Genomic DNA, 25,959 nt, shown 5'->3' on the forward strand with positions numbered 1-25,959 from the left:
GCGCCAGCTGTGCGGGGCGGGCGGAAGGCGCGCGTTCCCAGCTCTTGCCCACAGGCCTTTGGCAGCCTCGCAGCTTCGGGCAGATGGAGTTTCCGGCCTCGCTCAGTGGTCGCCGGGTCATCCGCCCGAGCTCCTTTCTGCCTGAGGTCAGGGCCCCGGGAAGAAGCGCGCCGGCGGTCCGAGCATCCGGAGGGCAATTCCGCGGTGGGTCCACACCCTCCTCGCGCTCCGCTCCCTGCGCGCCGGGCCGGGCGCCGGGTGGCAGGGCTGGCCGCCGCAGCTCTGAGGTTGGGCCCTCCCCCGGGGTGATTTCAGCGCTGAAGGTGGAAATGCGGAAGTTTCCAGCTGCGACTGACAGATGAGGCTCGCGTCCCGCTCGGCACGTGCTGCTGCAGCCCTGCGGCGCACCGGGCCCCCGCTGGGCGCCTCACGAGACCCTAAAGGCCGAAGAGCCGCCGGCGCGCCATGGCCACGCTGCCGAGCGCAGAGCGCCGCGCGTTCGCGCTCAAGATCAACAGGTAAGAGGCGCCCCGCGGCGGACTCGCGGCCGCACCGCCCCAGCTGGTGGAGTGCGGCGCCTGGGCAGCTCCAAGGGGTGGGGGTGGAGGTTGCCGCCGCCAGAGTCCCAGGGAGTCCGCGGGGAGGGGTGGCGCCCGAGACACGGCGGGGGGCCCGGGGCCCCGAGGCGGCTGCGGTGGGGCCGTTGAGCGCGGGATGGCCCCGAGAATCCCAGTCCCCCTGATGGTCCTGTCACCAGTGCCTCTTCCCAGAGCCACGTCCCCAGCCCCGCCTCGCCCGCGCCGCCCTCGGGGTTGACAGGTGGCCGGACCCGGGTAGTGGGAAGGACGCCCGGTTAGCAGTGCTGGGCACTCCACGGAGTTTCTCATAAACTGCACCTTGCTTTGAGGCTGCTCCGAGAAGGGGCGAGAGAAGAAGTGGTTGAAATGAGGAGAGTTTTGCTTTGAGGCAGCTGCTTCAAGATTTCGGTTGTTCTGAGGAGGACGCTTTCCCCTCTCGTTTTATTTTTCCAGAAAAAAGTTTGGCTCCTACTGACATCGCTATTTTTATTCTCTGGTCCAAAGGAGCCATGAAGTGGAAAAAGTGATTTTTTAAATTCTCCGTTTAAATAAACAAAAAGGAATGGCCTGTGGCTGACATTTTTACATTTCTAGCACTCCAGCAAAGAACTAAGGACATAGATCCAACCCACCATCCAATGCATAATCAAAATTGCACAAACTAAATGCAAGCACGTCTACTGCTCTCACTAAAGGTGCTTTAACTGCAGTTTTTCCTCCACTGAAAACTGCCGAGAAGTGTTTGGAGACATTTTTGTCGTGCCCTGAGAAATCTAGACTGTCTGGTTAAAAGATAATATGAAATTCATCCTGAAGGGTCAACTTATTATTTTACTTCCCTCATTGCTCTAGGATTAGTTAGTCTTCTTTTAGCTGAGCCTGTGAAAGGCTAGTTCCACAGTCCATTTTTGTGCTGCTAGACTGTGAAGAGGTTTCAGCCACGGGGAATTAGAAGCCCAGAATAATAAGGTGGTAAGGTCTTGCAGAGGGCATATTGAGCTTTACTGGCCTTTTTATTTCCATCTGTTGTGTAGCTGTGAGCAAACCACTTCTCTTACCTTACTATTTCTTCATCTTTAAAATGAGTTTAATTATTATTGTGTACTGTGTGTTAATGTTGGAGGCCGAAAGGTAGTAGTCAAAAGGCATAAAGTATATCAGGGATTTCCCTATGGGGATTTTTTTCTGCATCGGGTTTTTTGCCTGTTGCCATGCAGGAGGGGCAGTTCGTTTTGGGGGCTGAGGGAAATCAAACTGAAGTTCCTGATGGATGTACCACTTGTCATAGCTGCTGCTCTTCTGTCTCTCTGAATTTCAGGTCAGGTGGTATGACTGACAGAAATATGTTAGAGCCTTGGGGTTGGGTGGAATTAATCTGAGGAGAGCAGTAGAACCTGCACTGACCCTACAAGGCAGTTTTGAAAGCAGCAGTGGGGTTGGTGTAGCCTGGGGTTTCAGAATAAAGGCCCTTTCTGACTTACTTAAAATGGTATGGATGATCCTATTTGCAAAGCAGAAATAGAGACACATAGAGAACAAATGTATGGATACCGAGGGGTAAGTGGGAGGGTGGGAGGAATTGGGAGATTGGGATTGACACATATACACTGTTGATACTATATATAAAATAGATAACGAACGAGGACATACTGTATAGCACAGGGAACTCTACTTAGTGCTCTGTGGTGACCTGGATGGGAAGGAAGTCCAAAAAAGGGGGGATATATGTGTATGTATGGCTGATTCATTTTGCTGTACAGTAGAAACTAACACAACATTGTAAAGCAGCTATACTCCAATAAAAATTAATTTAAAAAACCAATAATACCTGTGTAACCATGACAAATACTAGTCTATTAATCCAACGAAAGAAGATAATAAAAACAAAGATTCTAAAAAAAAAAAAAAAAAGAATAAAGGCCCTGGCTGGAATCACATCTGCTTACCGATTGGCTCTCTGCACCAGACTAACTGTGTGACACTGGGCATGCTATTTAACCCCTCTAAACTTTGAGTTTTTATATGTTGAATGGAGATATTCATCGTATCAATACCTACCTTGTATGACTGTTGAGAGGATTAAGTGAAATAATATATACAAAGTGCTTAGAGTGCCTGGCTCAGAATAAGTGTTAAATAAATGCTAGCTGGCTTCATCCGCATTACTATCAGCTTCATCATTGTTGTCGTCATCTCCATTGCCACCAACTTGAAGATTCTAAGAAAGAAAGGTAGGAAGGAGAGCTGAAGCTGGAGAACTTCCTGTGCAGGGACCAATGGGCTGGGAACAATGATGCCAGTAGCAGATTGGATCCCCCTTGGGGTTGAAGTTCTTGCTCATACGTCTTCCATCTCTGTGCTGAGGATACCAGACACACCCAGTGGAACAGAATGCATGATGCAATCTGACCAAGAAAGGCCCCCCTCAAGTTAAATAAAATTTAAAATGTTCCCTAATCCTCAGGCAAAAATAAGGATTGGATATTCCTGTTTAGGGGGTTCTGTTTTCCCTTTGGAAGCGTTTTGTGTACTGGGTAGAGAGTTATGCAGAGGAGCTTGGCAGAAATTATTGTTCAAAGGAATGGATTAATAAGGGCATACCTAGTATTAAGATAATATCAAAATGCACCATTTATTGATCATTTAGTATGTCCCAGACACTGTATTATGTGCTTAACAGATTATATTGTTAGATTCTTACAAAAACCCTATGAGACTCACCTGATGTCTCATACAGAAGAAGAAAATGAAGCTTGGAGATGTAGTTGCACAGGCCATGTAATTTGTTCAAGGCCATGCAAACATCAGAGGCAGAGCTGGGATTACAAACTGCTCCAAAGACTGTTCTTAATTGGGCATGTGCTATTTTGATCCACATTTCTTAAGAATTTCCTTTAAAAATAAGTAAGTAATTAAAAAAAAAAACCTTTCAGTAGCAGCATTGCAGATTGTTCTGATCAGTGTTTAACATGTAAACAAACTGTGATGTTTTGCAGTTTTGAAGTTGGAAAATAAAATATTTTGCCTTGCATGCCTATGTACTATTCTTTTTTTAAAATAGATCAACTTAAAAAAGTAAGGCAATGTTGCAAATATGGCCATCAGGACATTCAGCATATTTTTCACCTTTCTACCCTGAATGATACAAACTATCATTAAAAAATGTTTGTGGGGTTAAATCCATGTGTTCCCTATAAAGGAAATACTCATATCTGATATATTAAAAATTTTACTTGTAAAAAGCTGAGTTCTGCCCATACCAGCCTAAAGAAAGAGTGAGCAGACTACCTCACAGTAGGAAAAGAATGTTCCTCATTGTTCCCAAATTCTTTGGCTTCCTGCAAGCAGCTTTGCCCAGTCTAGGGGCAGGACCAAAGTGAAGGAGGAACCTGGGAATGCCCACCAGTGCCCATTCCCCCATGATTGCCCTGGCTCTTTCATATTCTTATGAAACCTAAATTTCCATGTGTTGGAAATCATCATAGGATTTTTTTGTTGTTGCATTTTGACCACCAAGTGTAATTGTATGATGTGATCGTATGATGTGTTACAGTTGAACATCTCTCTAGAGCCCACAGCTTGGGGAGATACAAGAGAAAAGATCTACCACTGAATTTTTCTAAGCTGGAAGAGTAAAGTTTAATTTCTTATAAGCGTTAGATATTTGTCTTCATTTCAGTTTAATTGTCACTAACTTCCTGTGCGCAAAGGAAAGACTACATCTGAATTAAGCAGTTCATAATTATGTTTGCATTGGGGAATTCAGGCACTGCTGCATTGTGTCATAATACATTCCTTGTATGAGCGCCAAGTCTTATCAACTACCTTTCTTTCTTAGTAGCATTTAGGGCTTTCGTGTGTTATAAAAATTATTATTACTATTCTGGAAATTCGTTAAACAGAATCTTAGTTTCTTTCAAACACAGGATATAGAACTAGATCAAATATTAATGTAAGGACGTTGGGTAAAGAGAGGAAAAATGCACAATGTAGAAAAAATATTAATGAACCTCTGGACATTAAGGATTGAAAGGGGTAAATAATAATGACTTATGCTTGTATAATTCTTACTGTATGGCAGGTATGGGTCTATGCATATCATAACTCATTCACCCCTGTGATGTAGGAACAATTACTATCTCCATTTTACAGATGGAAAAACTGGGCACTAAGGACTTATGAAAATTGTCCAAAGTCACAAACAGCTAAGACCAGAGCTGTTATTCAAATGCAGGCAGCCTTGCTTCAGAATCCTCTCCCTAAACCACTATACACCATGCTACTGTCTCAGTTTTTTTTTTTGCGGTACGCGGGCCTCTCACTGTTGTGGCCTCTCCCGTTGCGGAGCACAGGCTCCGGATGCGCAGGCTCAGCGGCCATGGCTCACGGGCCCAGCCGCTCCGCGCGGCATGTGGAATCTTCCCAGGCCAGGGCACGAACCCGCGTCTCCAATGTACAAAGTGACATTGACATTGACAATGTAATGAGATCATAACATGACATTGTAAATCAAGTATACTTCAATAAAAAAAGAACAATCCCAATAATTTTCGGCATAAAGACCATAACAAGAAGAAGGCACTGAGCTGTTCCTGAGACGTGTTTGCTAATTTTGTCTGCAAAAATGATGCAAGCATAAAATATATGTATTCATATGTCTAAATGCACGTCTGCAGTGAAACGGTGCTATTCTTCAGTAGTGACGGCAGAGCAGGTGTGGTTGCTTTCAGAAATGGCTTCATTCATCGGACGTGTTCTAGACCAAAAACCACAAGAAGAGGCTTCAGGCAATCGAACTCAGAATTTTGGTCTTTCACACTCAGAATCATTTTATTTTTGGATTCTTGGAAAAGCTCCACTTGAACTTCAGTCATCTAGTACAATAGAAGGAACCTTCTGCCAGGGTGAGCTTTTCAGTTGGAGTTCTTTGAGCTCTGACAATTCACATGTACGTGTAAAGTCAGTGTTTACTTCTGCATGGCAAAGAAAATATAATTATGTCATGTGGTTACCTAGGGAGAGAGGAAGAGTTCAGGGGACCAGGTCTCACATCTTCACTCCCCACACAGAGCTAGTGATGGAATGAGATGATGTTAAAAACACCTCAACCTTCCATCCTCTGTAACAGACAGGGATGTGACTACTCAGACTTCTTGCTGGAGGAAGCTAAGAAAAAAGAGTGCTTAGTGCTTTTCAGTGGTAAACACCAGGTGCTTATTCATGTTTTGGTCAATAATCAGTGGCTAAAGCAACAGGAATGTGCTATTCCTTTTCCCAAGAATGTTCAGTCTAATTTATTACCAATCAGCAGCTATAAAGGTTCTCTAGGCTCTCGGAAATTACAACAGAGTTTATGCAGTTGTGGTTAAGTGTGGTCCCTGTGCTTCTAGAGTTTGCACTTTTGTAGTATAGTTTGCTATATTGACAACTTGGGGGTACGCAGAATAAAAACAGAATGATATCTCTGAAAGTATATAGGAAGGCATCTGTATGCAGGGTGTGCTGAAATCAAACAAACTGGCAAAGCTGGCCTAGGGTATAAGACCATTATGTTATGTCCCACTGTGTTTAAATCAGATGCAGTATCAGAAATGGCAATGGCAGAACCAGTGTTTCATCCACATTCTGTTCTTTCATCCATGTTCATCATTAAAAGTAGGAAAGTACAACAAGCAAAAATTTCTGTTACCCATAAGTTATAGCTCTTAATATTTGGATGTACATCTTTCCACTTTTAGAAAAATGAGATCACATTGCACATGTTTTATGCTGTATTTTTTAAATTTAAAAATATGAACTCTCCATGTTCATCCATGTAGAGCTACATTATAATTTACATAGGCTGTATAAAATTGTGTTGATTAGATATACAGTGATTTATTGAATTAATTCTCTATGATTGGGCCTTAAGATAGTTTCTAATATTTTTATAATAATATACAGAGCTTGATGAACAGTTTTATGTATATATCTTTATGTGTTAGTGCAAATACTCCCTTAAAATTTCTAGAAGTGGCATTGCTTGCTTAAAGGAAAGAAACATTTTTCAGGCTTTTGCTACACATGGCCAAGTTGCTTCCCAGAAAAGTTATACCTATTTACACTCCTGCCAGTGGCCCTACGAGTTCTCATTTCCTCACATTCACACCCCCGCCTGGTTTTATCATTCTTTTAAGACTGTATTAGAAATCTTGACCCCTTCTCTTCAATGTCTCTTACCTCTTCCTATTCAGCTTCTCTCCCAGATCCCTGTATGACCTCTGAAGTCATTCTTTAGGGATTAAAATAGTTGTGCAATATATACACTACCAAATGTAAAATCCTATGGGGATATTTGGGACTCGGTAAAACTGAATGGTTGGGCTGATTCTCCCCTGTTTGATCAGGGAGATGTTGTTCCTCTATTGTACCATACCTCAAATTAGACAAACTGGGAAGAAAGGCCATGGATAGAAATGTTTTTCCCCAAATCTCTGCTTTGCCTTGTTGCTACACAGGGCAATACTCAGCACACAGCAGACGTCTTCTTTGTTGGAGTTGTTTGAGTTCTCCGTAGTCAGTTCTGTGCTGTGTCCTCTGAACACTCAAGAGAACTTGGGGTCTCATCAAGAAGTTACCCCCCTCAGGCCCTGGGTTGTTAGGGTTAGGGGTGCTTTTTGTCCTCATGCAGTAATTTACACCAGAATGACCATCCCCTTTCCCTTTTGCTCATAGAAAAACTTGGGTTCAAAGTCCACTAAAAATGCACTTTAACCTACTATTTACCGTAAACGTTGTTTCAAGGCAATGCTGGCCGTCTGTTCTCTATGGGAACAGGATTGCCTCTGGTTTGCTTTACCTACTGGTATTTTACTCTTTCATTCTAAATCACTACCTGTTCTCACAGTGTCCCTTTAGAAGGGGTATCCAATTTGCCTATTTTTTAAAATTAATCTTTATTGGAATATAGTTGATTTACAATGTTGTATTAGTTTCTGCTGTACGGCAAAGTGAATCAGTTATACGTATACATATATCCACCCTTTTCTGGATTCTTTTCCCATATAGGCCATTACAGAGTATTGGGTAGAGTTCCCTATGTTCTGCAATAGGTTATTATTAGTTATCTATTTTATATATAGTAGTGTGTATATGTCTCCAATTTGCCTACTGTATCTTGTTCTCTACCCAATAATTTCATTCAACTCACATGAATTTTTTGATTGCCTGTGATTCTCTCTAGGCATTATAAGAAACAAACAAAAAAACCCAAACCCCCCAAACAACAAGTTTATGCCCCCAGAATTCAGCTGGAGTGAGCAGATTCACATAAGTGAACGCAAGAGATGGTGTTTGGTTGCATGGCCAGGTGAGGGTTAAGGGCAGGAATGAAATGTTGACATAACTCGGAGGGGAAGAAAGGAGTAGCAGCCCTAGAGGGTGAGGGGGTGAGGCCTCAGCCAGGCCTGAAGGACAGGGAGGTGATTGACAGATGAAACTGGTATAGTGCGAAGAATGGGTTGGAAGGGGCTCCACGAGACGGGTAAGGAGGCAGCTGCAGTCATTCCGATGTGAGGTGATGTCTGGGATTAGGCTGGCGTAATGAGCATGGAAAGCAAAGGGTCTGCGTCAACAGATACTTCAAGGGGAATCAGCTGGACTTGAGAAACAACTAAATATTTATTCATTGGCTCATTTCACGAATATTGATTGTAGTCATCTATGTGCCTGGCAGTGTGTGTTCTAAAAGGTGAGGATAGAGCAGTGAATAAGCAGACAAGGTTCTTGTCCTGAAAGAAGTCATTTTTCCAATGGGAAGACAATAAAGAAATAAACCAGGAAATGAAAAGGAAATAGCAGGTAAGATATGGTGCTATGTATTTAGAGAATGTAAAAAGGGCCATGTCAGGTGTGTGGATACTTTAAGATGGAATGGTCAAGGAAGGCATCCCTAAGGAGATGAGCTCTGGCCAGGACCAGGCAGGGGAGTTAGTTAGCAAGTGCCATACCCAGGGCAAAAGTAAGGCTGATGTGTTGGAAGAAAAGAGAGCCAGTGTGTCTGGATAGAGTGAGTGAGGGGGCTTGGGGGTGGGGAGTGGTAGAGATGAAGAGAAAAGTAGGCAGAAACGAAATCATAAAAAGTCCTTAGGGCTTCCCTGGTGGCTGTTGCTCCGCAACGGGAGAGGCCACAACAGTGAGAGGCCCGCGTACCGCAAAAAAAAAAAAGTCCTTAGAAGCCGAGGAAAATGTTCAAATGTTATTCCAAGTGCAATGGGAGGGTTTTGAGAGCAGAGGCATGATGTGATTGACCTCTGTGTTTAGAAGATCACTCTGGCTCCGCTATGGAGAAGAAAAGAGCAGAAGCAAGGCCAGGTGAGAGGTAGTACAGGGTCCAGGGGAAAGGTGACAGTGGCAGGACTGTAGAGCCGAGAATAGAGGGAGAGAAGCCGTCAGCTCTGAGACATATTTGGAAATTGGGTTGATGGATTAGATGTGGCATGGAGGACAATGAGAGAAAAAGAGGAATCAAAATGTCTCTCAGGTTAGAGTTATGTGTGGATGTTGATGCTTTTAACAGATAAAAAAGGCTGGATGAAGAATAGGCTTTCAGGCTGAATCAGGAGTTTAATTGGGGACATACTAAGATGCATATTAGAAATTCAACTGGAATTACCTATTACATAGTTTTGTTTTTTTGCGGTACGCGGGCCTCTCACTGCTGTGGCCTCTCCCGTTGCGGAGCACAGGCTCCGGCCGCGCAGACTCAGCGGCCATGGCTCACGGGCGCAGCCACTCCGCGACATGTGGGATCTTCCCGGACCGGGGCACGAACCCGTGTCCCCTGCATCGGCAGGCGGACTCTCAACCACTGCGCCACCAGGGAAGCCCTGGAATTACCTACTACGTAGTTTTATTTGGGAATCTGGGGCTCAGGGGAGAGGTCAAAGCTGGATATTTAAATTTGCACATCATTACCACATAGAGGATATTTTAAAATAATGGGGAGAAAGAAACTATTAGAGTAATCTTGGTAAGTTTTCTAACAGCCACAAACCTATTTGTATAGTATGGTATCATTTTTATGGAAAAGTAAATATGTGTGTGTCTCCCTACAGAGATTAAATAGATTGATACATGTGGATAGGGAGGTGAGCAGAGGGACATGTGCTAACATGTGATAAGTGTTGGATAATACCTGGGTGTTAGGATTATTGGTGATTTTTTGTTTCCTTGTATGCGACGTGTGTGGATGTATGTTTGACAAGTTTTCTTCAAAGAGTGTTTTTGTAATTGGGAAAACTAAAGTTTATAAAAGAGGTAACACAAAGATTTCCCTCCTGGGGAAATTGGATAAAGAGGATGCCAATGAGAAATTATGAAAATTAGGACCTTGAGTTGGTTTAAGGAGGATGATTTTGTACTTCTCTTGTAGAGTTTTGTTTAAGAGAATATAGTAGATTTCACATTTCCACATATTTGCTCTCCCTCCCTGTCAGAGGAATTTACTTTTCACCTTGTTGAAAGTGATGTGGTCACTTTGAGGTGGGCTTTCAGAGCTGGCCTGCCCTTTGTCATATCATTGCTTCCTATTCTATACAACCAGCAATGTTCCAGACAGAGGCTGATCTGTCAACCTGTGTCCTAGAGTAGAGACAGAGCAGAGCCACAATTGCTCTCTGGAAGTCTTTGTTTTTATAAGCCACTAAGATTTTTGGATTATTTGTTATCACAGCAAAACCAAGCCTACCCTGACTAGTACAGATGAGCATAAAATATACAACATTTCTAGTGGGCAGTTTGAGATACAAGCTTGCGGCTTAAATGATAGGTCAGGATGGAAAATATTGATTAGGAAGTCATCGATAAGATGGGGCTGGGAATGAAGAATGGACACATTTTCTAAGTAGGGACATAGCCTGGGAAGAGAAAAGGAATGGGCCTAGAGGGTCACTGCTAGTTGGTGCAAGAGAAGAGCTATACGGAGAGGAGGAAGAATTTGACTAAGATGTGGCAGACTGGGGTGGTATCAGAAAAGGGAGGTAACAGGGCAGTTAAACAGGTCAGATGCAAAATTATGAGGACAAAGAAAGAGGCATCCGATTTGACTCGATGGTGATCAGTGTGAACCTCTGAGACAGCAGTTTTAGTGGAGCTGTGGGGAAGGAAGTCAGATTTCACAGGTTATGAAGGGAGTCAATGCAGAGGAAATGGAGGAAGTTGGTAGAGACCACTCCTTTCAAAAGTTTGGATCAAGCAGAGGAGAAGTGGGGCAGCGGTAACCAGAGGCTCTAACAAGGCTTTGACTTTCACACGAATATCACACGTGATGCTAACAGAGGATTCTTTCATCTCAGGGAGAAAGCACGCAGTTGGTTTTTTTTTCCCCCTATAAAATAAGTCTTACATGTGACTAAAGATATTTAAAATACCTGATACTGTCTAATATGTCATAAATTTTGCTTGGCACTAACAGTAATTAAGATAGTCAACTTAGATATTTTCTTCCTGGGAGGTTTTGAAACTCAGTGGCACTGTCATATATTATCCTTAAGAACATGGTTATCCTTTCTGTTTTATTTTCTTTACATTTATCTTCATACGTTTGAAGTACAAAAATGATAGGAAAGAGTACAAATATTAGCTACATGTTAAACAAACCACATGTTTTGCGTTGAGTTGTGTCCCCTCGAAAAGATTCCTAAGTCTTTGTGAACGTCATCTTATTTTGTAAATAAGGTTTTTGCAAATGTAATCAAGTTAAGATGAGGTCACACTGGATTAGGGTGGACCCTAAATCCAATCACTGGTGTCCTTATGAGAAGAGACACAGAGCCACACAGAGAGGAGGCCATGTGAAGACAGGCAGAGAATGCAGTTATGTCACCACAAGCCAAGGAACACAGAGGTCTGCCAGCAACCACCAGAAGCTAGAAGAGGCAAGGAAAGATTCTTCCCTAGAGCCTTTAGAGGGAGCAGGTCCTGCTGACACCTTGATTTTGGACCTCTGGCTTCCAGAACAGCGTGAGAATAAATTTCTGTTGTTTTAGGCCACCAGGCTCATGACAATTTGTTATGGCATCCCTAGGAAACTAATAGAGTACCTCAAAGTTTATTCACTTAAAGCAACAGCAGTTCAGTGTCTCTCATGATTCTGTGGGTTGGCAGTTTGGGTTGGGCTCAGCAGTTTGGTTCTGCTGGTCCTGCTGTGGGCATCACGTGGCTGCAATTCCCTGGTGGCTGGACTGAAGCTGGAGCATCTACGATGGCCTTAATCACAAGTCCAGGGCCCTGGGGGGCTGGCTGTCTCTCTGCACATGGTCTCTTTTCCTTCAGAAGTCAGCTCCATATTCCTTACATGGTAGAGAGGACATTCTAAGAGGATGAAAATGGAAGCTGCAAGGCTCCTTGAAGCTTAGTCTAGAGCTCCTACAACATTACTTACACCACATTCCTTGGTCAAAGCAAGTCACAAGGCAACCCAGCTTCAAGGGATAGGGAAGTAGACTAAGTCTCTTGATGGGAGGAGCTGCAAAATATTTGTCCATTTTAATCTATTACAGCCCCCAGCAAAAAAAACTGATCATATCCCATTTCAAATTACACGTATTTAAGCCAAAGGTCTTGTCATTCTCTGTTCAGATCACAATACCCATTTCACTGGCAGAGAAACTGAGAACAGATTAAATCAACTCCTTCAAAGTTACCAATGAGTCATGCTTTGTGAGAGACTTTTTTGGCCCGTGGAAGACAGCTATATATCCGCAAGAGCTAATCACAGTCCTGCCTGGAGGCAAGTGAATAAACAATAACTTCTTGGGTTTCTCTTAAATCCCATAATGACGTTGATGGAGCCCAGATTGCAGAGCTCTCTAGTCCAGAGATGAAGCAGCAGTTTGAGGATATCAGAGAAGGAAGGTGCTTGAAAATTGCTATGTGTCATTCAAAGGAGCAGGATTTGAGACTAAATTAAATGACTAGGAAAAGGGCCAGTGAGCTCTTTATCCTCAAGAGTGTCCAAATGGGCTTAGAAATTCAGTGACTGCCCTGGTTCAGTGTATGTTCTGGGCTGGGAAGAATTAATGAGAGTAGAAGAAAAGAATGGTGCAGAGAAGCAGAGAGATCAACCTGTTAGGAAGGTATGTGCTGTGGTCTCTTAGAAGGTTCTCCCTTTTATGAGTTAGGATTGCTTTTAGCTGCTGCAAGGAACAGACAATCCTACTAAACAGTGGCTTAAATAAATCAGGGGTTTACTTCTTTTTCTTGAGTAGGAAGAATTCCAGTGGTTGGCAGTCTAGGCTTGGTGTGATAGTCCAAAATACCACTGGAGACCCAGGCTCCTTGTGTCTTTGTGTTCCACCATCTTTAGTCTGTAGCTCTCATCCTCATGGTCAGAAGATGGCTCTTGAAATTATATGCATTGAAAGAATATTGAAGACAGAAAGAAGAGGAAAGGCCAAAGAGGCGTGTCAGCTAACTTTGCTCTCTTTTCAGGAATTTTCCCAGAAACTCCCACAGTGACATTTGCTATATACCTCATTGATCAGGTCTGTTACTCTACCTATAAGAGAGGTTGGCAAATGTAGTTTTTATTAGCCAGGCACATTGCCACCTCCAACAGAACTAGGGTTGAGTTAGAAGGAAGGGGATAATGTCTATTGATGGGCAACTTAATGGTCTTTGCCATTGCTCCCAACAGTTGCTCTGGGGACAAATTAGTGACAGAACTTCCATTGTGGCAACATGGTGTTTCCATCCTGTTAATATTTATAGCAGATTCAAGCTCATCTAATTCCAGGACCCTGGCCTAATGAGGAGGGATATCCAGGCTTATAAGTCTAGTATTAAATTAGCTGTTGTAACAAATAATCCCAAGATCTCAGTGGATTAACCCAACAAAATCTTATTTCATATTCATGTCACAGTCTGATGCGGGTCAGGTGGCTCTCCTCCAAGCAGTGTCTCAGGAACCCAGGCTGCTTCCACCTTATGGCTCTGCCATCAGAAAAACTTTCAGGTTTTTCTGATAACATTCAGCTGTTGGCCAGGAGGAAAAGAGAGTGAAAGATTGTGCCTCCAGTTCTTAAATACCTCAACTCAAAAGTGGTACACATCACTTCCACTCACATCCCATTGATAAGGACTACTTACAAATCCATTGATGTGCAAGGAAGACTGGGGAAGAGAGTTCTTGTCCAGCAGCTGCTTTCCAGCAACAAATCTTCACTGCAAAAGGGGAGCATGAATCTTTGGGGGTCAACTAGCCATCTCTGCTACAGGGTCCCAATCACAAAGGAGGAGCCATTAACAAAATATCAATAAATGTATGTGTAGCCCTGGTTTGCTGTGTGTTTGGTGGATAGATAAAAGCCATTTAAGCAAATGCTGAAAGCACCTGAGATTCTAGGAGGAGATAATAAGGATACAAGGCATAATTATCATTTTAAGGCAGGTGACTGATAGTTAAAAAAAACTATTTTAAATCTAATTGCAGTCAAGGACACCAGAAGTGCTATGTACAGCTGTACACTTATTGGAAACTCTGCAGATTGACAAGGAGCCAAGTTGCTCAGCCATTTTTTTTTTCCTGAGAACAATCAGTTTTAACACACTTTAGGAAAAACCACAAGATGAAGATATTTTAAAAGCTTTTGAGTGGTTAACTTAGAATTAATATTTCACTTGACAGGAAATAAGATGTTTCGGATGTCAGAGAAAGAAGCATTCTAAAACTTTGCATTCCCACTGAGGAGTAACAATGTCATAGTCCAATCTTCCCTCTGTGACAGGAGAGCTTTGATGAAAAGCTGAGTCACTTTACTTTCCGTGACTGGTTCCCTTTGGGTCGGTTGAATTCTCTTGTTTTTTTTGCCTTTTAATCGTTTTAATAATCTGTGAAATCAGTCTTCCTTATTCATGTTAACAGTTGTAGTGATAATAATAATAACAACAACCCACAGAGCTCTCACCGCAGAGAGAAAACGGGTTAAACCTTTGAGTCAGGCTAGGAGGAGGCAAACAAGTCAGATTCCTGTCCCAACCCCACTGATTCCCAACAGGAGCATTTTTCAGAAGTTCTTTAACTTCCCCGAGTCTTAGTTTTCTCATCTGTAAGACAGAAATATGAATAATACCAACATCAACAGGGTCAAATGAAATAGTATCTGTGAAAATGCCACATAAATCAGAGAGCACTGCGCGCATTTTAATAAAACATCTGTAAAATGGGAATAAGTGTCGTGTTTCTGTGATCAGTCGATGAGGTGACGTATGTCATACGCCTGGCACAGGGTCTCACACTTGGTCACACAGGGCCCCAGAAAAGGAAAATAAAACACATATGGACGAAGTAAAATACACTGGAAACGAGAGATGGAGAAATGTTAAAAACAGCCGCAACAACATAAAGTAAGGGTTCAACTCATTTACATGTACTTTTCCCCAAAAAAGTAACTCTTTATAGAAAATCTTGGAAGTTGTATAAGACTGTAGAGGGAATTTGGTAGAGTCACTTAGGTAAAGCATGTCATGTGATCACCAGGAATGTTTATATGAGAGATGGGAAAGAAATAAAATGTTGAAAAATCAGAACCATTGAGGAGAAGTGATTCATCCTGAAGAGTAGCAACGGCAGTTAGAGACTGGAGACCTACAGACATGCTTCCTATCCTTTCCTAAAATGAAAAATGGCTTTTTATTACAAAAGCTATATTTGTGAATTATGGAAAAAGCAGAAGTGCACATAGCAAACAATTTTTTTTAAAAAAAAATTAATTAATTTATTTTTTGGCTGCATTGGGTCTTCGTTGCTGCGCGCGGGCTTTTCTAGCTGCGGTGAGCAGGGGGCTACTCCTCGCTGCGGTGCGTGGACTTCTCATTGCAGTGGCTTCTCTTGTTGCGGAGCACGGGCTCTAGGTGCACGGGCTCAGTATTTGTGGCTCTCAGGCTCTAGAGCGCAGGCTCAGCAGTTGTGGCGCACGGGCCTAGTTGCTCCGTGGCATGTGGGATATTCCCGGACCAGGGCTTGAACCCGTGTCCCCTGCATTGGCAGGCGGATTCTTAACCACTGCGCCACCAGGGAAGTCCCACAAACAATTCTTAAATGAAAATTATTTCTAGATTTTTAATCTAAAGTTAATCACTTTTAATAGCTTGATATATGTAGTTTTCAGATACACACAAATACATGCATCTTTTTTACGGAGTTGGAAGCATGCTTATATACTGCTTTTTTATTTAAAAATATATAATGAACAACTTTTCGTGTCACTAAATATTTTTTGCATTACACTTCTAAATGAATGCATAATATTCCATTGTGAGGCTAGTTCATAATTTATTTAACTAATTCTCTTTTGATCTACATTTATTTCCAGTTATTCACCACTAGAAACAGCACTTCAATAAATAAATTTATGCATTCAAATTTACTTACAACTGTAATTATTCCTCAGGATAAATGCTAGCAATCAAATCACAGACTCACAGGTATCCATTTATATATATATATATATATAGAGAGAGAGAGAGAGAGAGAGAGAGAGAGAGAGAGAGAAATATTTCCCTTTATATTGTTATCCTTCTGGAAGGTTTTGTGTGACATCTGTCTTTAAAATGAAGTTTAAAAATATTTGAAAAACATAGCATCCCTGAACTTTGCCTTAATTCGTGGGGAAAGTTATTGAAAGATGGTTTGTTTTCAAATAAGTATAACTGGTAAGGTCAGTCTTTTATAGATGACATAAAAAAAAATCAACCTTGAAAGATTGAACTGAAGCCATTATTATGGTTGAGTCAGTGAACCTGCAGGTAAATCTGATTTGGACAAATACTATTAATTCATTAGGTTTCCCTGTGGCCTCAGTTTTTAAAAATAAATGCTTTTCTGGATAATCTTAATCCTATTTGAGGCTCTCCTCATAATAAATACCAACATTTCCAGCTATAACCAGGAATCTATAAACTATCCCTTTTAAGGCAGTTAAATGTATATTTTCTCATAGAGAGTAAAGTTATATAGAAGTGTAAGTTCACCTAGAAAAACTATTAATTTATTACGTACAAATTCTTTCTTATTGCCAGAGTTATGTACTATTTACATTTATCTATTTAATTTTCTATTGTGTCCCCTTATTAAGTCATTAATAACTAATTCATCCATTCATCCATCCATTCATATGAAAAATATTTCTTGAGCACTTACTATGTGCCAGACTCTATTTTAGACTTTGGGGCTGTTGAAAGACCCTACCCTCATAGAAGTTAGGTTCTAATGGTGGAAACAGATAATAAATGCTCAGATCAATACATAATATAACGTCAGGTGGTGTTAATTGCTGTTAAGAAGAATAACACAAGGTGAGGGTTTATGAAGACACTAAGTCATTTTGAAACGAACCTGAATATTTGAGTCACACCAGCCTCCAAATGCCCATTTTACCACTTCCTAACTAGTGTGAGCAAGCTACTTAACTTCTCTGGGCCTCAACTTCTTTATCTGTTACAAATAAAGATAATGTACTATCCTATAGGGTTGTTATGAGAATTGAATGAGACTATGCAGAAATTACCATAGAGTTGTTTGATAAATGTTAATTTCTCTTTCCTCTTCTCCTTTGGAAAAGGAAAGTGATTTGGTATAAATAGTTGAATTCTCATTTGTGATTAAGAAATAAGCAAATTATTTATTCCATATTAAAGGAATTGTTTTGTTTTCTGAGCAAAGTTAAATAGCAACTGCTCCTCTGCAGTTTAAAAAAAATTTTTTAACATTTAAAAATAATTGTTTTGTTTTGTTTTCTGAGCAAACTTAAATAGCAACTGCTCCTCTGCAGAGAAAGGCAGCCTGAGCCTTCATATCAAGTAGTCCTGATGATTCAGGTTTTCTTTTGCCTGAACACAGCTGTCCTGGGCTGCTACACACACCCCACACGGCCTTAGAAGAATTCATACATTTCAACTTTCTGGGTCTCAGTTTCTTCAAGATGGAGTTATAATAGATGATTTCTAAAATCCCTTTCAGAGCTAACATGACTTTGTTTGTTTATAAATGCTTCCCCCACTAAATCCACTCAAAAAGATGAATGCCAGGTCCCAGACTGTCCTTGAGAAGAAATTTGGGACCCAAGCCAATAACAAATAAAGCAACTTAACTATGACTTTTTCAAAATTCTGTTTTACTGAGAAGTAGACAGATCAACTGTATAATTTGTCTTCACTGACAGAGGAAGACTGTCAATGAGAAACTGAGAAATCAGTGGTATATTTCTTGTCACATCAGAAGGAAAGAGATAGACACAATATGATCAATGACTATTATTTTTAAAAATGAATTCTTGCATTTTTTGAGCACTTCTACCATGTCCTTCACATGTGTTACCTTGTATAATTCTCATAACAGCCTAAAAGGTTCAGGGTGTTCTTATTATCCCCAGGATGTAGATTTGGAAACTGAGGCTGTGAGGTTATACAGTTTTCCCAAGGATATAAATAGTAAAGCTGTGGTGGAAACACAGGTCTAGCTGAGACCAAACCCATGTTCTTCACCGCTTGCTTCTTGTTACTGCCAAGCATTGTTGCCAGCAAGCCAACTTTCTTGCTGAAATAAGTTTTCATTGTGACCTTGCCGTGGAATTTGTCAAGATTGTTTTTTCCATATGCCATAATGTGTTTCGTTTCGCCTCAGACGAGTCAGAGGATTAACTTCCAAGAGAGACGGACTGTGTCCACTCCAAACACAACTAGAGGTAGCCTTACAGCGTCTGAAAATCCTGTGCTGGTGTCTCTTCATCACAACTTGAATACAATTTTATGGACTTTTTTCTATCTTTCCATTAGCGTGGACCAAAATAGACTTGATTTTTTTTCTCTGAAATTAGCTATGAACAAAGGTGCATTTTCAAACTGAAGAGTCTTTTTTATTTTTTCCTTCTCCATGTTATCAAAACTAGAAACAGGGCTTCCCTGGTGGCGCAGTGGTTGAGAGTCCACCTGCCAATGCAGGGGACACGGGTTCATACCCCGGTCCGGGAAGATCCCATGTGCCGTGGAGCGGCTGGGCCCGTGAGCCATGGCCGCTGAGCCTGCGCGTCCAGAGCCTGTGCTCCGCAACGGGAGACGCCACGACAGTGAGAGGCCCGCGTACCGCAAAAAAAACCCAAAAAAAACCCAACTGGAAACAATCCACTAAAAGCACTGCCCAGACTCAGGGGCTTAATTAGCTCAGTGGTATAATGGATGAAACTTGACTTTTAGATGGAGGAGAGAACGTCTGGGGTGTTGGGAGGTGTGGGGAGACCTCTTTATGTTTCGGTGTAACAAACACAGCTCCATTCACATCTGGCCCCTTCAAACCAGTGCCCATTCCCATCCCCAGGTGCTGCTGACGTATGAACTGCACCACACCCACAGATGGAGAGTCAACTGCTGTGTTCATTCTCTGGGAAAATGTCATAGTGTGGAGAAAGAGATGCCACCCTGGGGATCAGACTTGGGTTCTAGTCTCTACTACCAGTGAAATTCAAGTTTCAGATACAAAGAAGAAAGATCTGATTGATCCCCTGACAATTCAATATTTACTAGTTGATGTGTGCTTTGTTTAATGTCAAGATTCTCAGGGTGCCCTAGTTTGAACAACAGCTGTGTTCCCAACTGCAGAGCTATTTTTCTTTCTTCCCTACCCTTCCCCAGAGGCCTCAAGTGGCTCCAGATGAAATGGGGTGTGTGGAGGGAGCAGGGGAGGGGGATGGAGTTATTTCATTTATCTCATTGCCCAAATCTAGACGACTCTGACAGCAAAAGTATTTTCCATCTTACCCTCTGGAAGAGTATGTCAGTGAAAGGGACTGCTTGGTCCACAGCCCTCCTTTCTCTCCAGAACTCCATCATCCATCCTCAAAGATGATCTGTGGTACCTACTACTCCAAAATCTTAACTTGGTCTTTAATGTTAGCTTTCAAAGTTTTTTCCTCACCGTCCACAGATAGAAATACATGGGGGCTTCCCTTGTGGCCCAGTGGTTGAGAGTCCGCCTGCCGACGCAGGGGACACGGGTTCGTGCCCCGGTCCGGGAAGATCCCACATGCCACGGAGTGGCTGGGCCCGTGAGCCATGGCCGCTGAGCCTGCGCGTCCGGAGCCTGTGCTCCGCAACAGGAGAGGCCACAACACTGAGAGGCCCGCGTACCACCAAAAAAAAAAAAAAAAAAGAGAAAGAAATACACGGTACATCACAATCTCCCCCTTTCATACACACAGAACACTCTCTTCTTTCTAGCATTTGTAATCCTAAATTTGTATGATTGTTTATTTCGTGCCCCTGCTGCCCCACCTGCCCCTAGTAGACTGGAGGCTTCAGAAAGGTAGGTTTTGCTAACTTTCCAACGTTTAGAGCTTAGCATAACTCCTAGCATATAGTAGATGTTTAATAAATATTTATTAAAGAATTAATAAACTAATTTATGTGGCCAGCCGTTCCCAGGTCTTCAGGGTTCCTCCACAGAATTCCATCACTCCTCTCAAGTCTAATGTTAGCTACTAGCTGTGGAGGTTTGAAGTTCAAAATTATTGGAGGTGCTTCCCCACCACAGCCCCTGAAGGCCCTACTCGTGTTTTCTTCCCAGTCCATCTATGGTCACTTATGACAGGTGGGCCAGTGAATTTTGAAGATGGCTGGCTGCTGCCTCACTGAGTTCTTGGGGGCAGGTGCATCCCTCCAAGGGAGCTGATGGAAGGGCTGTCCAGGGGCAGGGCAGACCTCTGGATCCAAGTCATAAGACACCTGGGTTTTCTGACTGCTGACCATTTGTTTTGCCCACATCAGATTATCATTCTAGGTCACCCACCTTCTAAGGCTGCTTTGCTGATGGCTGACTTCAGGTCCTAGGCCCCTAAGGCCTCACTCAGCCTGCTGTGTACAGCGTAGTAGGCCATCTTCAGCTAACAGCATGGGTAATTTAGCCTTCCAGGGTACTTGCTTTTTTAAAAAAGGTGGCTCTCAAAGTATTTATAATACATCTCTAATGATGAAATCATTAGGCATCTTGAAAAACAGTGAAGAAACTGAAGGGTTCTCTCCATAGGACCCCAGTGAGGCTGACCCTACCCTACTCCCTACCATAGGTTGGCTCCATTTGCTGTACTGCGGTGACTAAAGAAAGAAACTGATATCTTGAAGCATCTACTCCATTGCAAAGTATGAGGCATTTCCCCAAATATCTCTGATACCTACACAATTCCAGGTCATTGGCAGAGAAGCCAATATTCGTTGGCTAGCACCAAGATGTGGATGTTAAAACTTCAAACTCACTAGACCAAGGGATATGGGACTTTGAGATGATTTTTCAGACAATTTAGGCAAGCAAACAAAACAACTAAAAAGGGCACACACAAAAATGTGGTTTCTTGACCTACTTTTTATCTGACAGAGGCAGGAGAGGCAGAGGAAATGGACTGTAGGAATACTTAAGGGATTCTTTCTTATGGTGGAAGAAAGGACAAATATATATTTGAAACATTTAGAATATACCTATAAAATGATTCCACTTTTCTAAGTGGTCTTGCTGTGGAATCCCAAGATTGTGGACATGTAATTCACAGGTAATTTACCAGTTTTAAAATAAGACCTTCAACAAGTCCAAGTAAGTTAGATAAACTAGATGGAGGTGCCACAGAAAAAAATGAAATTTACCAGTATTTTTTCTCTTTGAGCATTCAATTTAGTGTCTCCTAATTGGCATTGAAGATCACATGTGAATATTGAGTGTTTAAAAGGTTTTATATGACCTGAATATTTTCCTTTTGATGCTTAATAAAAATATTTTTATACTTACAACCAAAATAGAATATAATACTGCATAAATTGTCATTCACACCTGATGTATAGAAAGAAGTACATTTCCTTATTTATCATACTGTTAATTTGAATTTGCTGTTTGTTTTATATTTTCTCTCTTTCTTTCTTTCTTTCTTTTTAACATCTTTATCAGAGTATAATTGCTTTACAATGGTATGTTAGTTTCTGCTTTATAACAAAGTAAATCAGCTATACATATACATATATCCCCATATCTCTTCCCTCTTGCATCTCCCTCCCTCTCACCCTCCCTATCCCATCCCTTTAGGTGGTCACAAAGCTGATCTCCCTGTGCTATGCAGCTGCTTCCCACTAGCTATCGGTTTTACATTTGGTAGTGTATATATGTACATGCCACTCTCTCACTTTGTCTCAGCTTACCCTTCCCCCTCCCTGTGTCCTCAAGTCCATTCTCTAGTAGGTCTGCGTCTTTATTCCTGTTCTTCATGATCATTTTTTTTTTAGATTCCATATGTATGTGTTAGCATACGGTATTTGTTTTTCTCTTTCTGACTTACTTTACTCTGTATGACAGACTCTAGGTCCATCCACCTCACTACAAATAACTCAATTTCGTTTCTTTTTATGGCTGAGTAATATTCCATTGTATATATGTGCCACATCTTCTTTATCCATTCATCTGTCGATGGACACTTGGGTTGCTTCCATGTCCTGGCTATGCTGTTTGTTTTTTAATGTCTCTTTGTCAGCTGGAGAAACATTATGAATTGCTATTTTATGTCTTTTCACTGCTTCCACAATTTGAAAATTAATCAAATACGGCAAGTTAATGAGCCTGTAGAATTTACATGAATTTTTTAATCTTTTAATCAAGAAGGGTATTTTTAAAAAATTTATTTAATTAATTTATTTTTGGCTGCTTTGGTTCTTCGTTGCTACACGCAGGGTTTCTCTAGTTGCAGCGAGCGGGGGCTACTCTTCGTTGCAGTGCGCGGGCTTCTCATTGCAGTGACTTCTCTTGTTTTGGAGCTCGGGCTCTAGGCACATGGGCTTCAGTACTTGTGGCACACGGGCTCAGTAGTTGTGCCTTGTGGGCTCTAGAGCGCAGGCTCAGTAGTTACGGTGCATGGGCTTAGTTGCTCCACGGCATGTGGGATCTTCCCGGACCAGGGCTTGAACCCGTGTCCCCTGCACTGGCAGGCGGATTCTTAACCACTGTGCCACCAGGGAAGCCCAAGAAGGGTATTTTTGACAGGGGATCTTTTATGGTGCCTATTTGTCATTTTTAAAATATTCAAATTTGTTTTATGGCAGAGAAATCGTTGTTTCAAAAGTGTGGCAGTCTCTGGGGAAATAAATATTTCCAAGCTTAACTTCTGTTGATAGTATTATTGTTTATAAATAAACTGAAATATTTCTAATTCCATTCTGTCGCCTCCATGTAAAGTATATCAAAAAGTTATTTTCTGTTCCTCTATAAATTAAAAAAAGAAACAGAGTTGAACAAGCAATCTGTGCAAACTTTGTGTTGAAGTTCTTCCATACCTTCAAGAAAGAGAGTCTTGTGTTTGGTATAGTAATCTGGTGGGCTGGGGCCTCACGTGAGGTGGCTTTTCTGGGGGACACTGACACTGAGGTGTTACATGCTGCCACACTCACTCTCCCCTCTGGACTTGTGTCCCTAGAGCCCCAGAGGGAGCCCTTGGTTCTCTTGCTTGGCTATTTTTCCCCATGCTTTCCTTGACCTGTGCCTTTTATACAAAACACTAGCATTGCCCCTTCTGTCATCTTATGGCCTGACTCATTACCAGATTTACTTGGTCAATTTTATATTTCTTCCTTTCAAAGAAATACCATTCACTTACATCGGGTGCTCTTTTTTCCCCCTTTTCTCTGATTCAGTTATCAAGGGCCTGGGGAAAATTGAGACATAAGTGATGTTGGTTTAGATTCTCCAGCTTCCTATTCCATCTGTCCCTGGCTCCACCCACTTCTAGCATGTTCTGAGATTCTGATCCAGACATGGTCTGCAAGGGCTCTCTCTATCTGTACCTGTCTTTCTTCTTCTCCCCCAGCCACCTTCAAAACCTCCCCTTACCTGATCCGTCCTTCAATGTGAATTGGTTTGTGGCTGGTAAGCATGCAGTGGGTTATTGCTCATAGAGCTAGTTGCATTTTTACTGAGATAAAGTTATTACCAAATGCAGGGTCACTGCCTGGGGAAGCAGAACTAACTCTGGAAAATGGGACTTTCCAGAAACATTATAATCTTATGGATGGGCATTTGTAGCCTGATACTGTTACTTCATTCTAAAGGACAGAATGAGGTGAGGGCAGAACTGAATGCAGTTTATACCTCCACTCTAGGCAGGTAGCAGGGAGGTCATGCCTTCCCAGGTTGGACCCAATGCCCCATCTTCTCATTTCTCTCTTTGTACCTGGTTGTGTTTGTAACTGTTGTCACTGCTGTATACACTTCTGTTACCTGGGACCTCACAGGATGAGGTGAAGCTGGAGGCAAAGGACTGCTGGGAAGTTGCCCAGGATCTTGGGCCAGTGCCAGGAAATGGCAAGCTTTCATGTCCAGAAATAGCTCTATGGCATGACTTTGGGGGATAGAACTGCCTACACCAGAGTATTCACATCCCAAATTTGTCACGCTGAGTTTTACTCTCCGACAGTAGCCTCTTTAAAGCAGTACAAAGATAAGTCACCATCCAAGTCTTAGCCTGCCTCTGACTGCCATCTATTTTTCCAGGCAGGTAAATGAAAAAAGAGCAGTCAGTGATGTTTTATATACTGTCAGCACCAATCTGACAGCCTCAATAAACATCCCTTCAAAAACAATATATAACATCAAACCTTTCTTCTCTGTTCCTGGCTGGTTACAGTGTATCACATCTGCCATGCCATTTTTGGCCTTTCTACGTATATTCTGTTACTTTTAATTATAGCATCAAAACAATTCATAACACCCTGAAAGCTTCATAAAGTTGCCATTGGCCCAAAGGCCCTCTTTCTTATTTTAGAACATCGGCTTTGTAAGGAGAAACCACAGCTTGTCATCATCTGATCTTCCTGACTGTATTCCACACACTAAGGATCTTTTAAGTTGTCATTATGTCCTGACACAAGCATTTACCATATCTTTACGAGCATGTGCGGTTCAAGATGAGAGGGCAAGAGAGGGCTGGGTTGTTTATTATTAAACTGACAGGAAACAGTCAAGGCTCATGCGCTGCTGCTTTCAGTTGGGCAAAAGAGGATAAATTGATTGCTTTATAGAAATTCCATTCTGCATTCTTTAGGGAAAAATTTTCCATGTGGGCCAAATGATCAAACTGGGCAATTTTGAGCTCAACAACTTTGACATTGGCTCTTGAAGGAATGAAACAATTAACTGATTTCCTTTGAGAAAAGACCATTTAGTATAATTTATCTGCTCTGCAGAAAATATTCCCAATAGACTCATCACAGCAGGACCCTCTAATACCACATAACATTGGGGTTTTCACTGCTGGGATTCTCCCCTGTTTTTCTTCAATTTAATGCTTCCCCGTATTTGAGGAATAAGATTTACTTACCTGGATCAGCTGCTGATCCTTTTCCTCTCAATCCCAAATTTATTCAAGTACTACCAGTTGGGAATTAAAAACATCTAAAGGACAGAAAGGGGGAGGAAAACCAGTTTAAAAAACTAAGGACATTTGACTCGGAGAGTTGGTAGTATGTGTATAATTCCAGGGAGGGTTTTCATGAAGGATGGAGAAGGTCAACAGTGTGTGATGCAACTGAAAGGTCAAGTTAGAACAGGACTGGAAAGAGGTCACTGGCTGCCCAGTGTATCAAGGGCAGCTTCTGCACGGAAGCCTGAGAGCACTGGATTAAGGATGGGAGGGGGTGGCGGAAGGGGAGGCTGGGTGGTCAGGGGAAGGGGAGAGATAGGCAGCTTGAGGATGAAGGGAAGGTTTCTTTTCTGATGGAACTGAGTTGAGCAAGTTTCTAGGAAGTAGTGAGGAGTCTGGAGATGGAGAGTGCTGGTTAAGATCATATATGAATCACTGATGAGGAAAGATCTTGAATAACATCTCTGTTCCAGGTACCTTTTCTGCCTTCTCCATTCCACATCCCCCACAATATTTAGTGCATTAACAGATTTTGGATTTCAAAGGGCTTCACTTTTCATGTGTTTGAGATTTGTTCCTTGGTGAAACATGAAGAGACAAAACTCTACACAAAAAAAGAGAATCATAGTTGATGAAAAATCAACCTTCAGTAGTTGATCTTAAATCTTTTACCATTGCTAAATGTATTTGAATTACCTTTGGAACGTATTCCAAGACTGCTTACTGTGGAAGGATTAATGATGTTGGAGCTGGGTTCAAAGTCTCAATGACAAGCTAAAACCTGTTCTCTTCCATAGTCAGGTGTAAGGTTTAATATTCCTTCTTCAGAAAGCTTTCACATGCTGGGCTTTCCATTGCTAAGCTGCTGGAACAGGAAAATGCCAGAAATTTAACTCTTAGAGCAATTATATTATGCAAGTTTCTTAACCTTTGTTGGCCTCAGTTTTCTAATTTGTAAGGTGAAG

General features: G+C 41.9%; 1 protein-coding gene across 3 annotated transcripts in view; it reads left to right on the forward strand.

Moving 5' to 3' along the window:
- DOCK8 (dedicator of cytokinesis 8) overlaps positions 1–25,959 on the forward strand; it is a 227,101-nt gene that overhangs the window by 3,967 nt on the left and 197,175 nt on the right. The window contains exon 1 of one of the 3 annotated variants that reach the window (XM_032636092.1): positions 142–518. The exons of 1 other annotated variant lie outside the window; for it this stretch is intronic. In XM_032636092.1, coding sequence (XP_032491983.1) covers positions 466–518 — 53 coding nt within the window. In that variant the 5' untranslated portion in view covers positions 142–465. Of the gene's footprint in view, positions 1–141; positions 519–25,959 lie in introns of those variants that run through there. One more of the 3 variants, XM_032636096.1, reaches the window with a different exon arrangement.

The sequence above is a fragment of the Phocoena sinus genome, chromosome 6 (genome assembly GCF_008692025.1).
Source record: "Phocoena sinus isolate mPhoSin1 chromosome 6, mPhoSin1.pri, whole genome shotgun sequence".
Taxonomy (NCBI): Eukaryota; Metazoa; Chordata; class Mammalia; order Artiodactyla; family Phocoenidae; genus Phocoena; species Phocoena sinus.